Source organism: Triticum aestivum, chromosome 4D (assembly GCF_018294505.1).
Source record: "Triticum aestivum cultivar Chinese Spring chromosome 4D, IWGSC CS RefSeq v2.1, whole genome shotgun sequence".
NCBI classification, from domain to species: Eukaryota; Viridiplantae; Streptophyta; class Magnoliopsida; order Poales; family Poaceae; genus Triticum; species Triticum aestivum.
Genome location: NC_057805.1, coordinates 30,837,173 through 30,854,951, shown reverse-complemented (window position 1 = coordinate 30,854,951; position 17,779 = coordinate 30,837,173). Strand labels below are relative to the sequence as shown.

The following is a 17,779-nucleotide window of genomic DNA, read 5'->3' as shown; positions in this document are numbered from 1 at the left end:
CATGCTTGGTTTGCAGCCTACAAAATCCACAAATCAATGTTTTGGCAAGTCATATTTTTCAAATTGCCAAACTTGTGGACAATTGGGAACTTCTCTAGAGGTGGGCAATGCAACTTGGTAAGCAACCAATTGATAGCCAACATATTTGGCTTTGTCCAAACGTTGGCAAACCAAATCTGGTATCAAAGCAAGCATGCCCTTATGCTCTTTGCTGCAAATTATTATTTCCTCTGATCCAAAGTAAGTGTCACGGTTTTGAACTAAGGTTAGTTCAATCTTAGTTCAAAACTGCAACACTTATTATGGATCGAAGGGAGTAGTATTTTGTTATAAAAAGAAGCCTACTAAACGAAAAATGTCCTCCTAATAATCCCGAGCTCGAATGCACCCTTATGAATAATAAAATAAATAGAAATATAAACAAATTCAAAAAAAACTACACAACATCTTTATATATTTGTATGGCTGCAAATTTTCATGATGAAATCACATTCATGGAGATTTGGATTTTTTTTAACAAAATCAGCTCATTAAAATTCTTTCAAGCATTGTTTTTTTGGCCTGAGCATTAATAATGTTTTTTCCACGGAAATTTACAGGTATGTACGTAGAACATTTAACAATGTTTTTTCCAAAATAAATAATTTTTTCTTAAATTTATTTGTCATTTTTTATTATTAGGTGCATTTGAGCTCGAAATAAGAACGTGGCAAATATCCAATTTTCTCCGTCTAATCGTGACGCGACACGCGAGCCTCGTCCTCACCTCCTGCTCTATAAAACAGGGAGAGCACATCTTTCCTTCCAGGTTCCAACAGACCCCGACCGCCCCCGCCGCACAGCGCCACTCAGACGCCGGCGGCGACCCTTCCCACCACCAAGGCGGGCGGGCGCGGAGGGAGGAGGGCCGCGGACCCCAAGGAGCCCCGGAGAGGAAGGGAAACCATGGGCGCCGAGGCAGAGCAGCAGCAGCAGCTTCCTCCTCCCTCCCCCCAGGCCGGCAAGGCGGACCCGCCGGCGGTGGTGGGGCTGCAGGTGTCGGCGCTGATCGACCACGTCGCACGCGTCGACTGGTCCCTCCTCGACCGCGTCCCCGGCGACCGCGGCGGCTCGCAGCAGGTCCACCCTGACCCTTCCCTCTCCCAACGCTTTGTGCACGCCGCCGTGATTCATCTCGTACACCGAGACGGACTGCCGCCCCGTTTTCCGTTTTGTCTCCAATTATTGAGCTACCGGTGGATCGCCATGTGCTCCTGCAACTGTCGTGGGTTCAGCTTAAAAGTATTCGCTCGCTCTCAGAAGAAAACTGCGCCGCCGCCATACGTTTCTTGCTGTTCCTAGCTGCCGGCCATGTGATATTTGGATCTCCTGTCCCTAAAATTATATCCTTCATTCTCTATTGCAGAATTCCCCCTTTTCTGTGTCAAAAAGTTCATGTTACTGAACTGTTCGCCTGCTTAAAAATCAGCGGGCTTCCCCGTACATTTTTGTGATTCTCTTTGCTATTTTTGTGACCCTCTTTGTTATGTGGCCATCAGAGGTTCTTCAGTATTCTTCAGAATGTTTGACTTGCTAGTTTTGGCTTTGGGGGTAGCTCAGTGCAGATTCCCCCCTCCCGTACCACTGTAGCCTTCTCTGCATTGAATTCAAATAAAAATAGTAAAGCACTACTTTGGGTAGATTCAGATACACGATACATTATATCTTGTGTTGCTTTCATTGTTAAAAGGCTTGTTTATGGTTTGGCCTGCACACTTCTGGAATTGTCAAACAAGGCTTCATGTCGTACAACCTGATTGGTCCACTGACTAGGTTATTTGAGTTAGGTCTTGGGGTTGGTACATGTTTTGTACCGGACCGCCCCTTGTCACTATCATCTACTCCCTCCGTCCCATAATTATGGGACGGAGGGAGTAGTATTCTTGACCCTCCGTTTACACAACATATAGGCAGGCTCAACATCTTGTCAGAAAATATCGCGAGTTATAGTGCCTCATTCTCATGTTTCAACTCCAGTTCCAGTTATGAACACAGAAAAGAGGTTCTGGGAAGAAATGGAGCAGAGTCTGCTTCTTTTGATGACCTTGATACACCATTTTAAGACGCAGACATTCAGAACATTTTGATGCGCAGCTGCTGGTCCTGTTGTCATCTCTAGAATATGGTACTTGCTCACTAGGAAACCATAATTTCACGATTCTGAGATTTCCATCTTCCTCTTTAGATTGCTAAATTTGCCATATGTATTTTCTCTAAATTATGTGATTTTATTATGCCTTTTAAGTTTTAACACATGACGCCCCTGAAGTTTCAGTTGAGACGGCTAATTTGTATTAATCACACTCACTCCACCTATCAAATTATCTCCTGTCTTACTGAGGGACTGAGCTAGGTGATTCTACAACTCACCTTGCTGAAGCCTTGTCAAATTTACCCTGCAAAAATTAAACCTTGTCAAGATCCTTCTTATTGTTTACTTGTTTTAGTACAAGTGCAAGAGAACGGCATATTGGTTTAGGAAGTAGTAGTATCCTGCAACACAAAAGCACTTTCACATGAAAAACAGTTTAGAGGCAAACTTGATAATGAAAATTGAAAAATGAAGATATAGTATTGTAGTCAACATTCATTCACTTCTTATAGGCCTAAGTTATTAATAAATAGACTGAAGAACAGTGTATTTATCCTTCTTTTTTTTCTATCTACGACTCTGCATCACGCACTATCTCTTAAGAGTCGTGGATTGGCTGCGTGTGAAAACATTTGCAAATATAATATAACTGATATTGCTTTGCTATATGGGAATTGTGAACCTCGCATTCAGTTGTTATGTCATGAATTTATTTGACAATTGTATTACGGTTCACAGGTATCTTTTGAGGAGTTGGATCATATTCTGAATGAAGTGAATGCCCTTATCCTTCCTTCCCATGACGACCCCTCTCCAGTTAGAACTATGGCTGGTGGTAGTGTTGCCAACACAGTTCGGGGTCTCTCAGCTGGTTTTGGGATATCAACTGGAATAATTGGAGCTCGTGGAGATGATGACCAGGGCATTTTGTTTGTCAACAACATGAGCTTTAGTGGCGTAGATCTCACAAGATTAAGGGCAAAAAAGGGGCACACTGCACAGGTAGACTAAAATCCAAAGCCAACTTTATGTTATTCCCCTTATTTTGCTACTTAGTGGACAAGGCTGAAAAGAGTGCCATTATAGTGTGCATGCTTGGTTGATGCAAGTGGCAATCGCACCATGCGCCCATGCCTATCTAGTGCAGTCAAGCTCCAGGTAACCTGTTGTTTGACACAGTGTTAAATGTTATATAGCTATTTTCTCCTAGCAATCCTAATCTTGATTCACCGTTTGTCCATGTGACAGGCCAATGAGTTCACTAAGGAGGACTTCCAAGGCTCCAAGGTGGCTTCCTTTTCCTTTTACTCTACAATCTGTGCACGCATGTTCCATCATATATTGCTGCCCGGAAAGCAAATTCTGTAAAATGTATGTTTAACCTGGATACCTTTTTCATCATTGGATACTGATGTGATGCAGTGGCTGGTTGTGAGATATGCACAACAAAACCTCGCTCAGATTATTGAGGCTATCAGGGTTGCAAAACAAGAAGGTCTCTCGGTATCATTAGATTTGGCTAGTTTTGAGGTTTGACTACATCTTTAACAAGCTCATTGCTCAGTTGATTTTAATTTGCAAAAACAGTCGGATTTAGTTTCTTCGGTTTATCTCATTCGTGCAGATGGTTCGCGACTATAGGTCACAACTAATTGCCCTGTTGGAGACAGGCAACATTGACCTTTGTTTCGCCAATGAGGATGAAGCTAGGGAGATCATAGGGTGATTTTCTCTACTATTATAAATCATTGTATTTATGTAGGGGAAAAATAGATGGGGTAAATTCAAACTGAAAAGCAAATTCGTTTTCTTTCTTTCTGCAGCAAACTGTACATGGCCTTCTTTCCGTTCCCTTATTCTTATGCATCTGATTTCATCTATGTGTGCAGGGGAGGGCTGACATATGATCCAGAGGATGCGCTTGCGTTCTTGTCCAAGCACTGCAAATGGGCTGTGGTGACTCTCGCTTCAAAGGGGTGCATCGCAAAACATGGCAAGCAGGTGAGACCCGAGCATCAAAACATCAACAATGTTCTCTCTATCTTCCGACCAATGACAGCCAAACGATAAGAGTGCCGATGCTAACCAGCATGTATTTCCCTAGAAGCAAAAGAGAGATGCTAGCAGTAGTTGAGCCTGATTCAGCTTGTAGAGTTGAGCCAGATGATCTGTGCATGCAGGTAGTTCATGTGCCGGCCATCGGGGAGAGCAACGCGGTGGATGCCACCGGTGCGGGCGACCTGTTCGCGAGCGGGTTCCTGTACGGGCTGGTGAAAGGGCTCCCCCTGGAGGAGTGCTGCAAGGTCGGGGTGTGCAGTGGCGGGTCGGTGGTCAGGGCCCTCGGCGGGGAGGTGAGGCCGGAGAACTGGCAGTGGATGTACAAGCAGATGCACGCCGGTGGGCTGCTCCTCCCGGAGCTCAAGAACTGAGCCTCGCCTATGCGAGAAAAAAAACTTGTGTCAGCCCCATTGGTTGGTTGATTGTATCGCTGATTGGAAGTGCTTGCTCCCATTGATCTCCCATGCGTGTATGGGAATGGGTAGGCACGTTGATGATGATTTGCTGGAGGTGAATGAAGAGATAAATGAAAAAGAACTGGTGTAGTATCATGCATATGTGTCTGAATTTGAATTTGACTCGAAATCCAAACATCTGACTGTGGTATACTAAATGAACATAAACGTGGTCATTTTTATTACAGGACCTCATAAAGAGGGTACGGTTCCTGTGATTTCATAAAGGAGAATATAGTTGGCTCGGTTTATAAGTAAAACCAGGCCGAAAACCAAAACCACACCACAACTTGATTGATTAACGGACAATCAATCGAGAAACCTAACAATGACCACAAAAGAAAAGGAAAAAAAGAGATAAAAACAACAAAGCCGCCGCCGCCTGAAGTGGACCTCCACCGCCAACATGCCCGCTACCTAGAGTTTGAGACGCCTTCAAGAAGGAAGAACAATGCCCAAGGCGTTGTCGTCTCCGGCATTGACCCTCGCCGATCAATAGAACTGTCACCCAGAAACAGCCCACCATCGAACCTTGGGATAGGGCCCGATGGTGGCTCGATATTTGGCCACTTTTAGAAGTTTTTGACATGGTTTTCACCTGTTTTTCGATATTAAGAAAACTTGTTTTTTCTTTATTGTGTAGAAAAATATATTTTTGGAAGGAAACCAATTAAGATCCGATCGATTGAAGCCAAATGGAGTAACTTTTGTTGTGTGTTAGCGCAAGACGACGTATGGTACGAGCGCAATTGAACAAAAACATTCAAATTCAAAAGAGTGCTAAAATATACTTTTAAGCCATGCACCTGTGTATACATGTATAAATATATTTTCCCTCTTTCGTTAGTATAATCACACACAAAAATATGCAGTTGCATCAATACAATCACACATCAAAATGCAACAACTAGTGCCATGCATGTCCAGCCCAGAATGCAAATCTTTATCATCATCAAAAACATCAAACTTAGACACAATCATACAGTTATACACAAATGACAAGTTTACATGCATACACAAATCAAAGTATCGTACACATTCATAAAACAAGGAATGTAATAAGTACCAAACGTCAGGTACGAGCACATGACTACTTCGAACACTTTTGATGGCAAGTTTAACGATCTGAGTATGCCAACTTTAACTGACAAGTATGATAACTTTAAACACAAATCCGAACGTTCGGAATCTATCGGGGTCCAAACTTTAAACACGAATCCATGATTTCCCATTTATAAGTCGACCCAAAAAATTGAACCACGCCGTCACTCCCGCCCTCTCGTGCCACTGCCATGGCACTGGCGCCGCGTCTGTCGCGCGCCCTCCGCCCCGTCCCCTCCCCCTCCCCCTCCGCCGCCGCCGCCGCCGCGCTCCTCGCCTCGACATCGCCTCTCCCCGTACGCCGCTTCCTCCAGCTCCACGCGCACCTGCTCCGCACCGGCGTCCTCCCCCTCGCACCCGCCGCCGCCTCGGCCTTCCTTTCCCTCGCGGCCGCCTCCCTCCCGCCCCATCGCGCGCTCGCCGTCCTCCACCACCACCTCACCCCGGCCTCCGTCCCCTCCACCTTCTGCTGCAACTCCATCCTCTGCTCCCTCCCGGAGCCCAGCGCCCTCGGCTTCCTCCGCCGCATGCGCGGCCTCGGGCGCCGCGGGAACGCCTTCTCCCTGGCCATCATCCTCAAGCCCTGCCGCACCCTCGCCCACGCGCGCCAGCTGCACGCCAACGTCGTGACCGAGGGCCACCTCCGCGACGCCCTCCTGGCCACCTCGTTGATGCGGTCCTATGCTACCTGTGGTGCCGGGGACAGCGCGCGTAAGGTGTTTGACGAAATGCTTGTCAAGGACGCCGTCGCGTGGAATGTTCTGATCACTTGCTATGCGAGGAATAAGAGGACGAAGGATACGCTGAGGCTCTTCGATGAGATGAGGAAAGGTGATGGTGAGGCGGGGCCGGATGAGGTGACCTGCATTCTACTCCTCCAGGCATGCACGAGCCTGGGCGCGCTCGACTTCGGGGAGAAGGTCTGGGAGTACGCGGTGGAACATGGTTATGGTGGCGAGCTGAAGGTGCGCAACTCATTGATCACGATGTACACGAGGTGCGGGTGTGTGGAGAAGGCGTACCAGGTTTTCTGTGAGACTCCTCGGAAGAGTGTGGTCACATGGAGTGCGATGATCTCTGGATTTGCAGCCAATGGCTTCGGGGAGGATGCTATCTCGGCATTTGAGGAAATGAGTAGATCAGGTGTTGCTCCTGATGCGCAGACTTTTACTGGTGTGCTCTCTGCGTGCAGCCATAGTGGGCTGGTTGATGAGGGTTTCAGGTTTTTTGATATGATGCTCCGTGAGTATCAGATGATGCCAAATGTTCGCCATTATGGATGCATTGTTGATCTAATGGGCCGTGCTGGGTTGCTTGATGAGGCATACCATCTTGTGGTTGAAGAGATGAAGGTTGCACCTGATGCAACGATTTGGCGAACTCTTCTTGGTGCATGCCGAGTTCATGGTCATGTTGATCTTGGAGAGAAGGTCATTAGTCATCTAATTGAACTGAAAGCGCAGCAAGCTGGAGATTATGTTCTCCTGTTAAATACCTATGCGGCGGTTGGGGATTGGATAAAGGTGGCGGAAGTTAGGAAGTTGATGAAGGAAAATGGAATCCAAACTACTCCTGGCTGCACAACAGTAGAGCTTAACGGTGAGCTCCATGAGTTTATTGCAGATGATGATTCACATCCAAGGAAGGCTGAGATTTACGGGAAGCTTGATGAGATAAACAGGCATTTGAGAATTGCTGGTTATGTTCCAAATGTGTCATCTGAGTTGCATGATTTGGATTCAGAGGGGAAGGAATGTGCCCTGACCTATCACAGTGAAAAGCTAGCAATCGCTTTTGCTCTTCTTGTGATGCCACAACGTAGACCAATACGCCTGGCAAAGAATCTTCGTGTTTGTGTAGATTGCCACAATTTCACAAAGGTATTTTCTGGTGTTTATAACCGATTAGTGATTGTAAGAGACAGAACTCGATTTCATCATTTCGAGGGAGGCCAGTGTTCATGCAATGATTATTGGTAGAGCATCCTTGCTTCTCTGCTGCATTCATTTATGGTGGACATTAAAGATTTGAAGTGTCCATGCACATTTGGATGTCAGGACCTCAAATTTGCAACCTTGATACCAAATGCACTTGATGGCCAGATGTGATGTGATTCGGTGATTTTGAGGCAGTCTACCATCAGGGCATATGGACCCAATTCCACAAGAAAAACAAACATAAGTTGCTTAATATGGATTTCAGTCACATCTGTATGCAGGGTCTTCCTCGAACAGTGATGTCTGAGGCTTGGCAGTGGTTCAGTTAGAAAGACTGTACATGCTGCTTACAGGAGCACCCTTGTAATAAACATGCTTTGTTGGCATGCAATATAGGACATCCTTGGCTAAAAGCGGAACAGAAAGAGATGATGGATCGTGTCAGTTTCTTGTTGGTCTGATACATCAGGTTTCGTAGACAAGCACTACAAACACAAACAGTAAGCAATTTACACTAATTTGTGTTTCTTGCATCTGTGGACCTCTTAGCAGATAATATAGCCAATATTTGTACAAGTCTGAGAAATTTGACTAAGCATGGCTATTTCAGTTTGGCAGTACTGTTTATATATTAAAACCAAGTCAGTAAACCTCTCCATACCAGATTTTCAAGGACCATTGGCATTATATGCATGACAATGCCACAATGTTGCAATGCAAAACGCTCAATTGCAGTCATCTGAACAAGTTGAGAATTACATGGTCTACTGATTCCCCACAAGTAATACTTTGAACAACAACAACACCAGCAGTATCCTTCAAAGGTTAAAAAAAACAATATCCTTCTGCATTTTCTTTGACAGCAAACTGGCACCTGAATATTTTTGCTTTAATTGAGAAGTCACCCAGGGCCTAACACCACGCATGTTTGGCTAAGTCAGCTGGGGTTCAAAGTCTCACTCCTTACCTAGTCACCCAGGTATTGTGAATTTGCCCGCATTCTTGTCTGGCGAAAACCCAAGCTTGCTGTACTGACCAATTCTGTTTCAGCAGCAGCTCCCAGACTCGATGAATTCATGATCGTTGATGTGATACTCAAGAGCTTCACAATCAGATAGCAGGAGATGCATTTTCCACTGACACTGTTTATTTTTCGTTTAATGCTATGCCTTGAGTAAACTACATATCTTAGTTCATCATACTAGAGTAGGAACGGCGGGTCATCTTTACCCCCTGCCTGCTGTTTTGCAAACCTGACGATTGCATTAGTGATCCGTCTCCTTTGATGTTTGAAGCCTGAACACCTATATTTACAGATGTAATGTAATTGGCAAGTAGTATTAAACACTGCGTCTACGGTGTATCGATTTCAACCCGGGTAAATTCTCTCACTTTGAGCAACCCTATCAAAGTCGCAATATTGGCGGCCTATATAACGCATACGGAGCGCAGTACATATGCATATGAAGGCTGATGAGGTGATGCGCAAGGTCAAAGTCGACATATTGGCTGCCTCCAAATCGTGAGAATCACTTGTCAGTGGGGCATCTTTTTTCCCCATTCTCCCTGTCATCCCCACTTGAGGTGGGCGGTGTGTAGGGGGACATCATTTATGCATATCACAATGTATCTGCCTCCGTAGGAACGGCGTGCGGCGGTCGTGATTGCATGAGGATCGTGTGCTCATGTCATGCAGGCGGAGCTTCTTAAAACGCGGGAACGAAGGCACAACCAAGCTGAGATCGTCGTGCTAACACCGCGTGGTAGACGCGGTTGGCAAAAGGTGAAGTGAAGGCACTTGCGAGTTTTCTTTAACAAAACACTGCCGAGTTGAAAACGACATTGTTCTTGTGCTCCTAGAGGTGCCAGCGGCAGAGCAACATGAACATGGGTGCTGACATGTCATCACGGTGGTGACCACCGACAAAGCAGCAAGAGGGGGATGTCCACCCCAAGCCGGCGCAGTCACCCATCCATCCTCCCAATGGACAGACAGAGGCAAATTTGACAATTTTGACCTGGAAACGAAATAAATTCACAGAATGAACTGGGTGCGAAACTATTTCACACCCCTGACCCTTTTGTGTAGCGCCCGCCACGCCGGCGCCACACCCTACGGTGCAGCGCCTAGCTCCGGGGCGTTGCACCTCTGTCCACCGTGGCAGCCCATGGGCCCGCACCCATTAGTGCAACGCCTCCGAGCTAGGCGCCGCACATGTAATGTGCAGCGCCTAGCCGCTAGGCGCTGCACTGTGACTTATCCAGCCACTTGGCTGGGCCCCCCTCCCCCCCACCACACACTCTTCACTCTCTCCCCGAGCTTTGCCCCCTCTCCCACTCTCCCCCCCTCTCAAATCTTCTTCCAAATCTTGCAAATTTGAAGAATTTGTCCGTGGATTTCGAAGTCAAACCCTCCCTCAAGGTAATAATCTCCGATCCCCTTGTTTTGATCGAAGTAAAGTTCTCCCATTGCTCATTTGTTGGTAGTTTGGGGAAACCCTAGTTTTGTTTGGATCTAGAGATTTGCATGGAGATGTGAGATGTTTGTTTGCCAATTTCTATGATTAGGCTTTGTTAGTATGCTAGGGTTATTCTTATGGGTGTTCTTATGTTGGTGCTAGGGTTAGGTTTAGAGCTAGAGTTATGGTTATGGTTAGGGTTAGGGTTATGGTTAGGGTTAGGGTTGTTGTTTCATATATATATTAGGGTTTGTATTCGGTGTTAATCCATGGATTAGTACTCATGGAAGCAATGTTACCTTGTGTTCATTGCTTATAGGGATGGGAAGAACATGTGTGTTTGTTCATCATGGGGACAAAGACGCCTTTTTGAAAGGCAATAAAGAACCGGACCCGGATGAGTTTGACATGGTGTTTGATAGTAGTCCTAGCTATGCGGAGCTCTTGCAACAAGTTAGGAAAGATTTGAATTGGATGGACCCTAGTGATATCATTGAGTTGGAGGGAAGGCATAATGTTGGTTTTGGAATGCACATCCGTTGGAAGACAATGCGTGTAAACTCGGAGCAACGTTGGGTTGCATACAAGGAGACGGTGGCCGAATCACTAGACAAGGCTCTTGAGTTATTTGCAACGAAGAAGGTTGATTCAAGTTTGCATTTGGACTTGAACCGGAACCCCTCCCCTTTGGTTGCTAGTAGCCCCCCATCCTTGAAGCGAGATGAAATTGTTGAACCTCTTTTGACCCAAGAAGTGAGGCCAACATTGAGCCCTTATAGAAACAACCAAGATGAATCTTTGCAAGAGGACAATGATGAGTATGCGGACGATGACAATGAAGTTGATCTCCATGACAACAATGTGGGTGATCTCGACAAATATCATTTGCAAGAGACAATGGACCATTCCATCCCTTTTTCCCGTGCATATGCATCGGACTCGGATGACGATGGTCCCGATGAACAAGTTGATGCGGAGGGGTTCACGGTGAAGGAGGCCGAAGCTTTCGAGAAGGTATTTGGTCGGGATCATCGGACTACATTGTTCAAGGATGTTAGTCTCGCGGATGAAGCCGTGGTAGATGGTGGCCAATGTGTACCTCTTGGGGTTAGGCCAAGCTCTCACCGTGATTTGGTAGACGACAAGAACCGGATTGCTAAAGGTTCTAAGTTCGACAGCTTGTTGGATTTGAAGATGTGGCTCGACAACTACTCGGTTACGCATTATCGTCCACACAAGGTGGTGCACTCGGACGTCAATGTGCGCTACACGGTTGCATGTGCATGTGAAGATGAAAAGGAGGTCCAACTTGGACTTACAAGAGGCCGTGGTGGTGGTAGAGGTCGTGGAAAGGAGGTCCAACAAGGAGTGGCAAGACGCCGTGGCGGTTGTCCGTGGATTGTGCGTGCAAGACCATGGAAAGGAGGTCCTACTTGGCATGTAGTGAGTTGTGTGCCAACTCACATGTGCCAAGGCAAAAGGGTGGATGGCAAGATTGTGTCCGAAGACCACAAACAACTCACGTCCGAGTTCATCGCTTACAGGCTCTCCAACTCAATATCCACACTTCCAACAATGAGCGTCCAACATGTCATTGACCTTGTGAAAGCCATCTTTCATTACAAGGTGAAATACGGCAAGGCATGGAAGGCGAAGCAAGCCGCATTTAAGATGTTGTATGGTACATGGGAGGAAGCATACAACCGAATCCCTAGGTTGTTGTTAGCCATGGCCGCGACAAACCCGGGCATGGTTCATGTGGTCGAGCCTCATGGGCACCAAACAACGGTTCATGAAGGAAGGAAAGTCAGAGTATTTGGCCGTGCTTTTTGGGCGTTCGAGCAATGTGTGAGGGCTTTCGAACATTGTAGGCCGGTCATCGCAATTGATGGCACGTTCTTGACCGGACAATACAAGGGCACCTTGTTGGTTGCGATAGCAAGTGATGCCAATAACCGGGTGTTGCCATTGGCATTTGCTTTGGTTGAGGTGGAAAACAATGACAACTGGGAGTGGTTTCTGCATCTTTTGAGGACGAAGGTGTTACCCGCTCAAAGGGAAATTTGTGTCATATCGGATCGGAATCAAGGAATTCTTAACGCCGTGGAGATTGACATTCCCGGGCATGCTCCGTTGCACCATCGCTGGTGCATGAGGCACTTTTGTTCGAACTTCTATAGGGCATGTGGCCTTAAGGAGTTGGCCGATGATCTTCAAGATTGTTGTCTCGCTTTCTCCGATAAGCGCTTCGCCACTTTGTACAACAAATTGCTCGCACACAAAAAACTTGATCCCGGGGGTCAAGAGTTTCTCAATAGGCACATTCAATACCGGAACAAGTGGGCACGTGCTTTTGATGAAGATGGCCGGAGATACGGTCAAATGACAAGCAATATGGCCGAATGCTTCAATAGGGTGCTCAAAGGTGCACGTGGATTACCCGTGACGGCAATAGTTCAATACACATTTGACAAGATGAATGCGTACTTTGTAAAGTACTCGATGGAAACCGATGCACAGATAGCGGGTGAGAACCCACGGAAGTACAAGTACAAGTTCCCACCCAAAGTTGATGAATGGTTGCTATTTCAATCACGGAAGGCGGACTCAGAAGAAGCTATATTATATGACAATGAAGAGTGGAAGTACGAAGTGAAAGAGCCAGGAGGAACCACAAATGATGGCCGGCAACATGGAGGTCGGGCTTTCAAGGTGTCGTTAACACAATGTGATTGCACTTGCGGGAGGCCATTGTTGCTTCATCTCCCATGCTCACATTTGTATGCCGCCGGCCGCGTTAGGAATGTGGACATCAATCACCCACGCACCGTGAGGGAGTCGGAGTTCTCAATCATGACGGTCAAGAAAACATGGGCTCCCCGCTTTCACCCATACTTTGACCAATCACAATGGCCGGAGTATCATGGAGTTCAACTATGGCCGGATCCGGAGTTGAAGGTTGTTAAACGGGGTAGACGTAAGACAAAGCGTCTTAGAGGCGACATGGACGGATGGGGCCATGGTGGGCGCCGCGAAGCGGGCAACGACCAATTCCAAGAGCCTCGTGAGAGCTCCCGTTGTGGGGAGTGCAAAGGTCATGGCCACAACAAAAGAAAATGTACCAAACCAAGGAAAAGGTCCAAGAAAAATGATGCAAGCACAAGCCAACATGGAGCTACACAAGGGAGCCAACCAAGTGGTAGCCAACCTAGTGGTAGCCAACAAGTGCCAAGCCAACCAAGTGGTAGCCAACAAGTGCCAAGGCAACCAAGTGGTAGCCAACAAGTGCCTAGCCAACCAAGTGTTAGCCAACCTAGTGGTAGCCAACAAGTGCCAAGGCAACCAAGTGGTAGCCAACAAGTGCCTAGCCAACCAAGTGTTAGCCAAAGAGGATCTAGGCAACAAAGAGGTCGGCAACTTGGACTTACAAGAGGCCGTGGTGGTGGTAGAGGTGGTGGTGGTGGTCTCGGCCGTGGTGGTGGAAGAGCTCGACGTGGTGGTAATGGCCGTGGTGATGGTCTCGGCCTTGGTGATGGTCTTGGCCTTGGTGGTGGACTTGGCCGTGGTGATGGACAAGCGCAAGTTCGTTATAGAGGAATGTTTGGATACCTAGATGGACCGTTTCCGTATGTTCCTCACTAACTATAATGTATCATATGTTCTTGTTTTTTCATATGTTCTTCTTTTTCATATGTGCTTCCATTTGTTCTTATTGTCCTTACTAACCATTATGTTCCACTCATTGTAGGTATGGCGGCTTCCCAACCCAACAAACCAACGATGAAGGAGGATGGCGAAGATGAGATGGCCGGATGGTGGGAGAAGGCTGCGAAGAAGCTTAGAGAGGAGGATGCAGCCAAGCTAAAGAAGAAGAAGGAAGAGGAGCTTGAGAAGGAGAGGAAGCGAAAACAGAGTGCGGCAAATGCGATGCGCGCTAGGGAGCAAGCGTTGATGAGGAAAGTTGAGGAGGCACAGAAGAAGCGTCAACAGGATTTTGAAGAAAGAACCATGAAGCTTTGGGCAATTGCAGCTGAAAAAGAAGAGAGGGACAATCAGATATTCATGGAGAGGGTGGTTAAGGAGGCTCACCTCATAAGAAAAAGGGAGGAGGAAGAGGAAGAAGAGAGGAAGAAGAAGAAGGGAAAGGGGCCTTGCTCTACGCAATAGAGCTATGTCTCCTCTTCGATTTGGTTGTGAACTACTATGTCTCCAATGTGATTTGGTTGTGAACTACTATGTGCCGTGAACTACTATGTCTCCTCCTCGATTTGGTTGTGTGAACTTCTATGTGCGGTGAACTACTATGTCTCCTCTTTGATTTGGTTGTAAGAACTACTATGTGTCGTGAAGTACTATGTGTTATGAACTACTATGTGTCGTGAAGTACTTGGGCGCTGCAATCTACCATGTGGCGCCTAGCTGTTGTGGCTCTCTGTATAGCTAAAAAATTCACTAAGTCCAAGTCCAAGTGCCTCAAACTGTAAAGTACCTTCTGTTCTCGCTGCATAGCTACAGACCAGTGCAGCGCCTAGCTCGGAGGCGCCGCACTCTATAGTGCAGCGCCTGCGAGCTAGGCGTTGCACTGTAGAGTGCGGCGCCTCCAAGCTAGGCGCTGCACATGTCTGTAGCTATCCAGAAAAGCAACAGAAGTATGGCTAGTTGCAGACATGTGCAGCGCCTAGCTTGGAGGCGCCACACTCTACAGTGCAGCGCCTGCGAGCTAGGCGTTGCACTGTAGAGTGCGGCGCCTCCAAGCTAGGCGCTGCACATGTCTGTAGCTATCCAGAAAAGCAACAGAAGTATGGCTAGTTGCAGACATGTGCAGCGCCTAGCTTGGAGGCGCCACACTCTATAGTGCAGCGCCTGCGAGCTAGGCGTTGCACTGTAGAGTGCGGCGCCTCCAAGCTAGGCGTTGCACATGTCTGCAGCTATCCAGAAAAGCAACAGAAGTATGGCTAGTTACAGACATATGCAGCGCCTAGCCTTGGAGGCGCCACACTCTATAGTGCAGCGCCTGCGTGCTAGGCGTTGCACTGTAGAGTGCGGCGCCTCCAAGCTAGGCGCTGCATATGTCTGTAGCTATCCAGAAAGCAACAGAAGTATGGCTAGTTACAGACATATGCAGCGCCTAGCACGGAGGCGCCACACTCTACAGTGCAACGCCTAGCTCGCAGGCGTTGCACTATAGAGTGTGGCGCCTCCAAGCTAGGCGCTGCACAAACACTTAGCAATTTTTTGCCTGAAACTTGAGGCCTACCTACTGTGCCTCCTCCCCCCTCTACTGGGTCTTTTTCAGCCACAGTTCAACAATTAGTATAACAAACATTCAGGTTCAAAAAGGGTTCACAAAAGACATCATTTCTTAGAAAGAACCATCACAATAAGTTCCAGTTGACCATAGAGCTACCACCACTACAAGTTCAACGACATAAAAGGTACGACCACTCCAAGTTCAACGACATAACAATTCGCACTCGAAGTTCAACATTATAAAAAAACTAAGATGACTAGTGCTTTCCACGCTTGCTGGGTCCTCCCCCCTCTTGACGCTTATCTTCTTCACCTTCCTAGGAAGAGGAACCCGCTCCGGCTCCGGCTCCGCCTCCGGTTCGACATCGTCATCCAAATAGTCATCCAAAGCCGCCATCCGCGAGGTGCCGACCGTCCTTTTGCCTCTTTGGGTGAAGTCTTCAGGTGTGTACTTGTTGATTCCCCTCCTAGGCTTCAACTCGTATGCAGACCGAGCCCGGTACGTCCCCAAGGTCATATCATCAGCAACCTATGCATCAACAAAAGATATGGAAAGACCGTGTGTGAGGATATAGTTAGCAATGCATCAACAAATGGATATATATCGTCATGACATACCTCTTGGGTGACCACACCCACATCCTCATCCTCGAAAGGTTCACCATGGCTCTGCCCCGAAGCGGGATCTGATGGTGTCGCCGACCTAGACCGTTCTGGTGATACATACTCGGGGTCACGACAACCGAAAAGGTTTGATAGCCGCCTTAACTTTTGGCCCTGGCGCTGCAACATGTACAAGTGAATGAGACATGGAACGTACCAACAAATGTTAAGTGCTAGTTTGAAGGAGATGTGAACCTTAATGAATTCTCGAAGTGCACCTTCCCCATCGCTTTTGCCAGCCGGGGTTGTTTCCAGAATAGTCTCGGTCTCGTCAGCTGCTTTCTTGATCTGGGCACGCTATGAACAGAAACGGTATCAAAGTGTTAGGCAAGCGAAGATGTGAAAAGTGCGAATGGAAAAGCAAAAAGGGCTAACCACAAAGTTCATCATTGGAGCTGAAGGGATCACCGAGTTGCCTTTCCTGACTAATGCGTTGTACTGGTGCTGGGCTACCTCATCAAAAACGGTGGGTTCTTCCAGAATCTCCTCAGCATACGCCGGCTGGCATACCTCCACGCGGGTACTTGCAAGAAACCATGCGAGATAGTTGTTGAACGCGATCGGGCAGTGCTCACGAAGCTGGGCTCGTTTTCCAGCCCTTGCTTGCTCCACACTAAGAGCGAACTGCACGACATACTTCCTGTGATGGCTGGCCCAATCCTTGATCTTCCGCTGCTTTTTCCTATCCAACCTGCAAGTTAGAAACAGAATATTAGCATCATCGAAACCGTCGAGAAGCTGCTAAGTGCTCAAGGTTAATTATATCTTACGCGTGTAGCAACTTGTCCGTGTCCTCCCACTCCGGCGGGTGTGGCTGGAACAAACCAAACTGGCGGAACACCCGATGTGGCAGGTGAAGCTCAACCGCCCAGTTGCATATCAGTGGGCACCGCATATGCCAGAGATCCCTATCCCTAATGCACATCGGATTAAGCCTGAACTCTATAGGGTTACCAAAACTCTCTCCTTTTCCATACGGCTCCCATTCCACCTGCAAAATGGGATTGAATGCAAAATTGATATCGAGTGAAGATACAAGCATGATAATCACTTATGCAAGGTCGGTTCACCTGCTCAGGCGTGATCGCGTCCAGCTCGCTCTTGTACAACTTGTACATTACCGAGGGATCATCCGTCGTCTCATTTAACACATCCCACTTGTAAGCCCAAGTGGGGAGCCGTAGTGGGTCGTCTTTATCGTCCCAATCCTCGTACTTCACGGTCTTAGGTCGTCCAACCGGCAAACGCTCCCAGCTCCATATGGAAAGTGCGAGCAGACAACCACCAATACCTCCAGTGTGCCTACAACTGGCATCGTCCAACTGCACATAAAAAAGAACATGGTCAAATTTGCCGCAAGAGCGCATTGATAATGTATCAATGAAGTGAAAAGGAAACAACTTCATACCTGTCGATACAAGTAAGCTAGTGTCGCCGAACCCCAACTCCATTTGCTATCGAAGACGGTCAACGCCTTCAGCCACATCCATGGAGCATTCTTGCCTGTGCCATCAGCAAACATTGTCCTCGATATCACGTACCACATGTAGACACGAGCATATGTCTTCACCATGTCCTCATTAGCATCATCGGGGCAATGAGCGAAGTTCGATGATATCCACGTGAAAGTAGCGCCCGCTGCGACTCTTTCCTTCTTCTTATCTTCCCTTTCTGGCTCCCGAGGCTCCGGAGGAACCATACCGATAAGGGCTTGCATCTGCGCGC

The 17,779-nt window shown here is 47.5% G+C and overlaps 2 protein-coding genes across 2 annotated transcripts; both read left to right on the top strand.

The window, feature by feature from the left end:
- Positions 1-796: 796 nt before the first annotated feature.
- On the top strand, positions 797-4,740 carry LOC123095944 (uncharacterized sugar kinase slr0537). The gene is made up of 8 exons (XM_044517514.1): positions 797-1,119; positions 2,870-3,133; positions 3,218-3,289; positions 3,380-3,418; positions 3,554-3,661; positions 3,756-3,853; positions 4,021-4,132; positions 4,312-4,740. Exons 1-8 carry the CDS (start codon positions 946-948, stop codon positions 4,558-4,560), a joined length of 1,116 nt encoding a protein of 371 aa, XP_044373449.1. The 5' UTR covers positions 797-945; the 3' UTR covers positions 4,561-4,740.
- A 1,196-nt stretch (positions 4,741-5,936) lies between these two features.
- Positions 5,937-8,997, top strand: LOC123096614 (pentatricopeptide repeat-containing protein At3g47530). The gene has a single exon (XM_044518379.1). It carries the CDS (start codon positions 5,937-5,939, stop codon positions 7,722-7,724), a length of 1,788 nt encoding a protein of 595 aa, XP_044374314.1. The 3' UTR covers positions 7,725-8,997.
- The last annotated feature ends 8,782 nt before the right edge of the window (positions 8,998-17,779 follow it).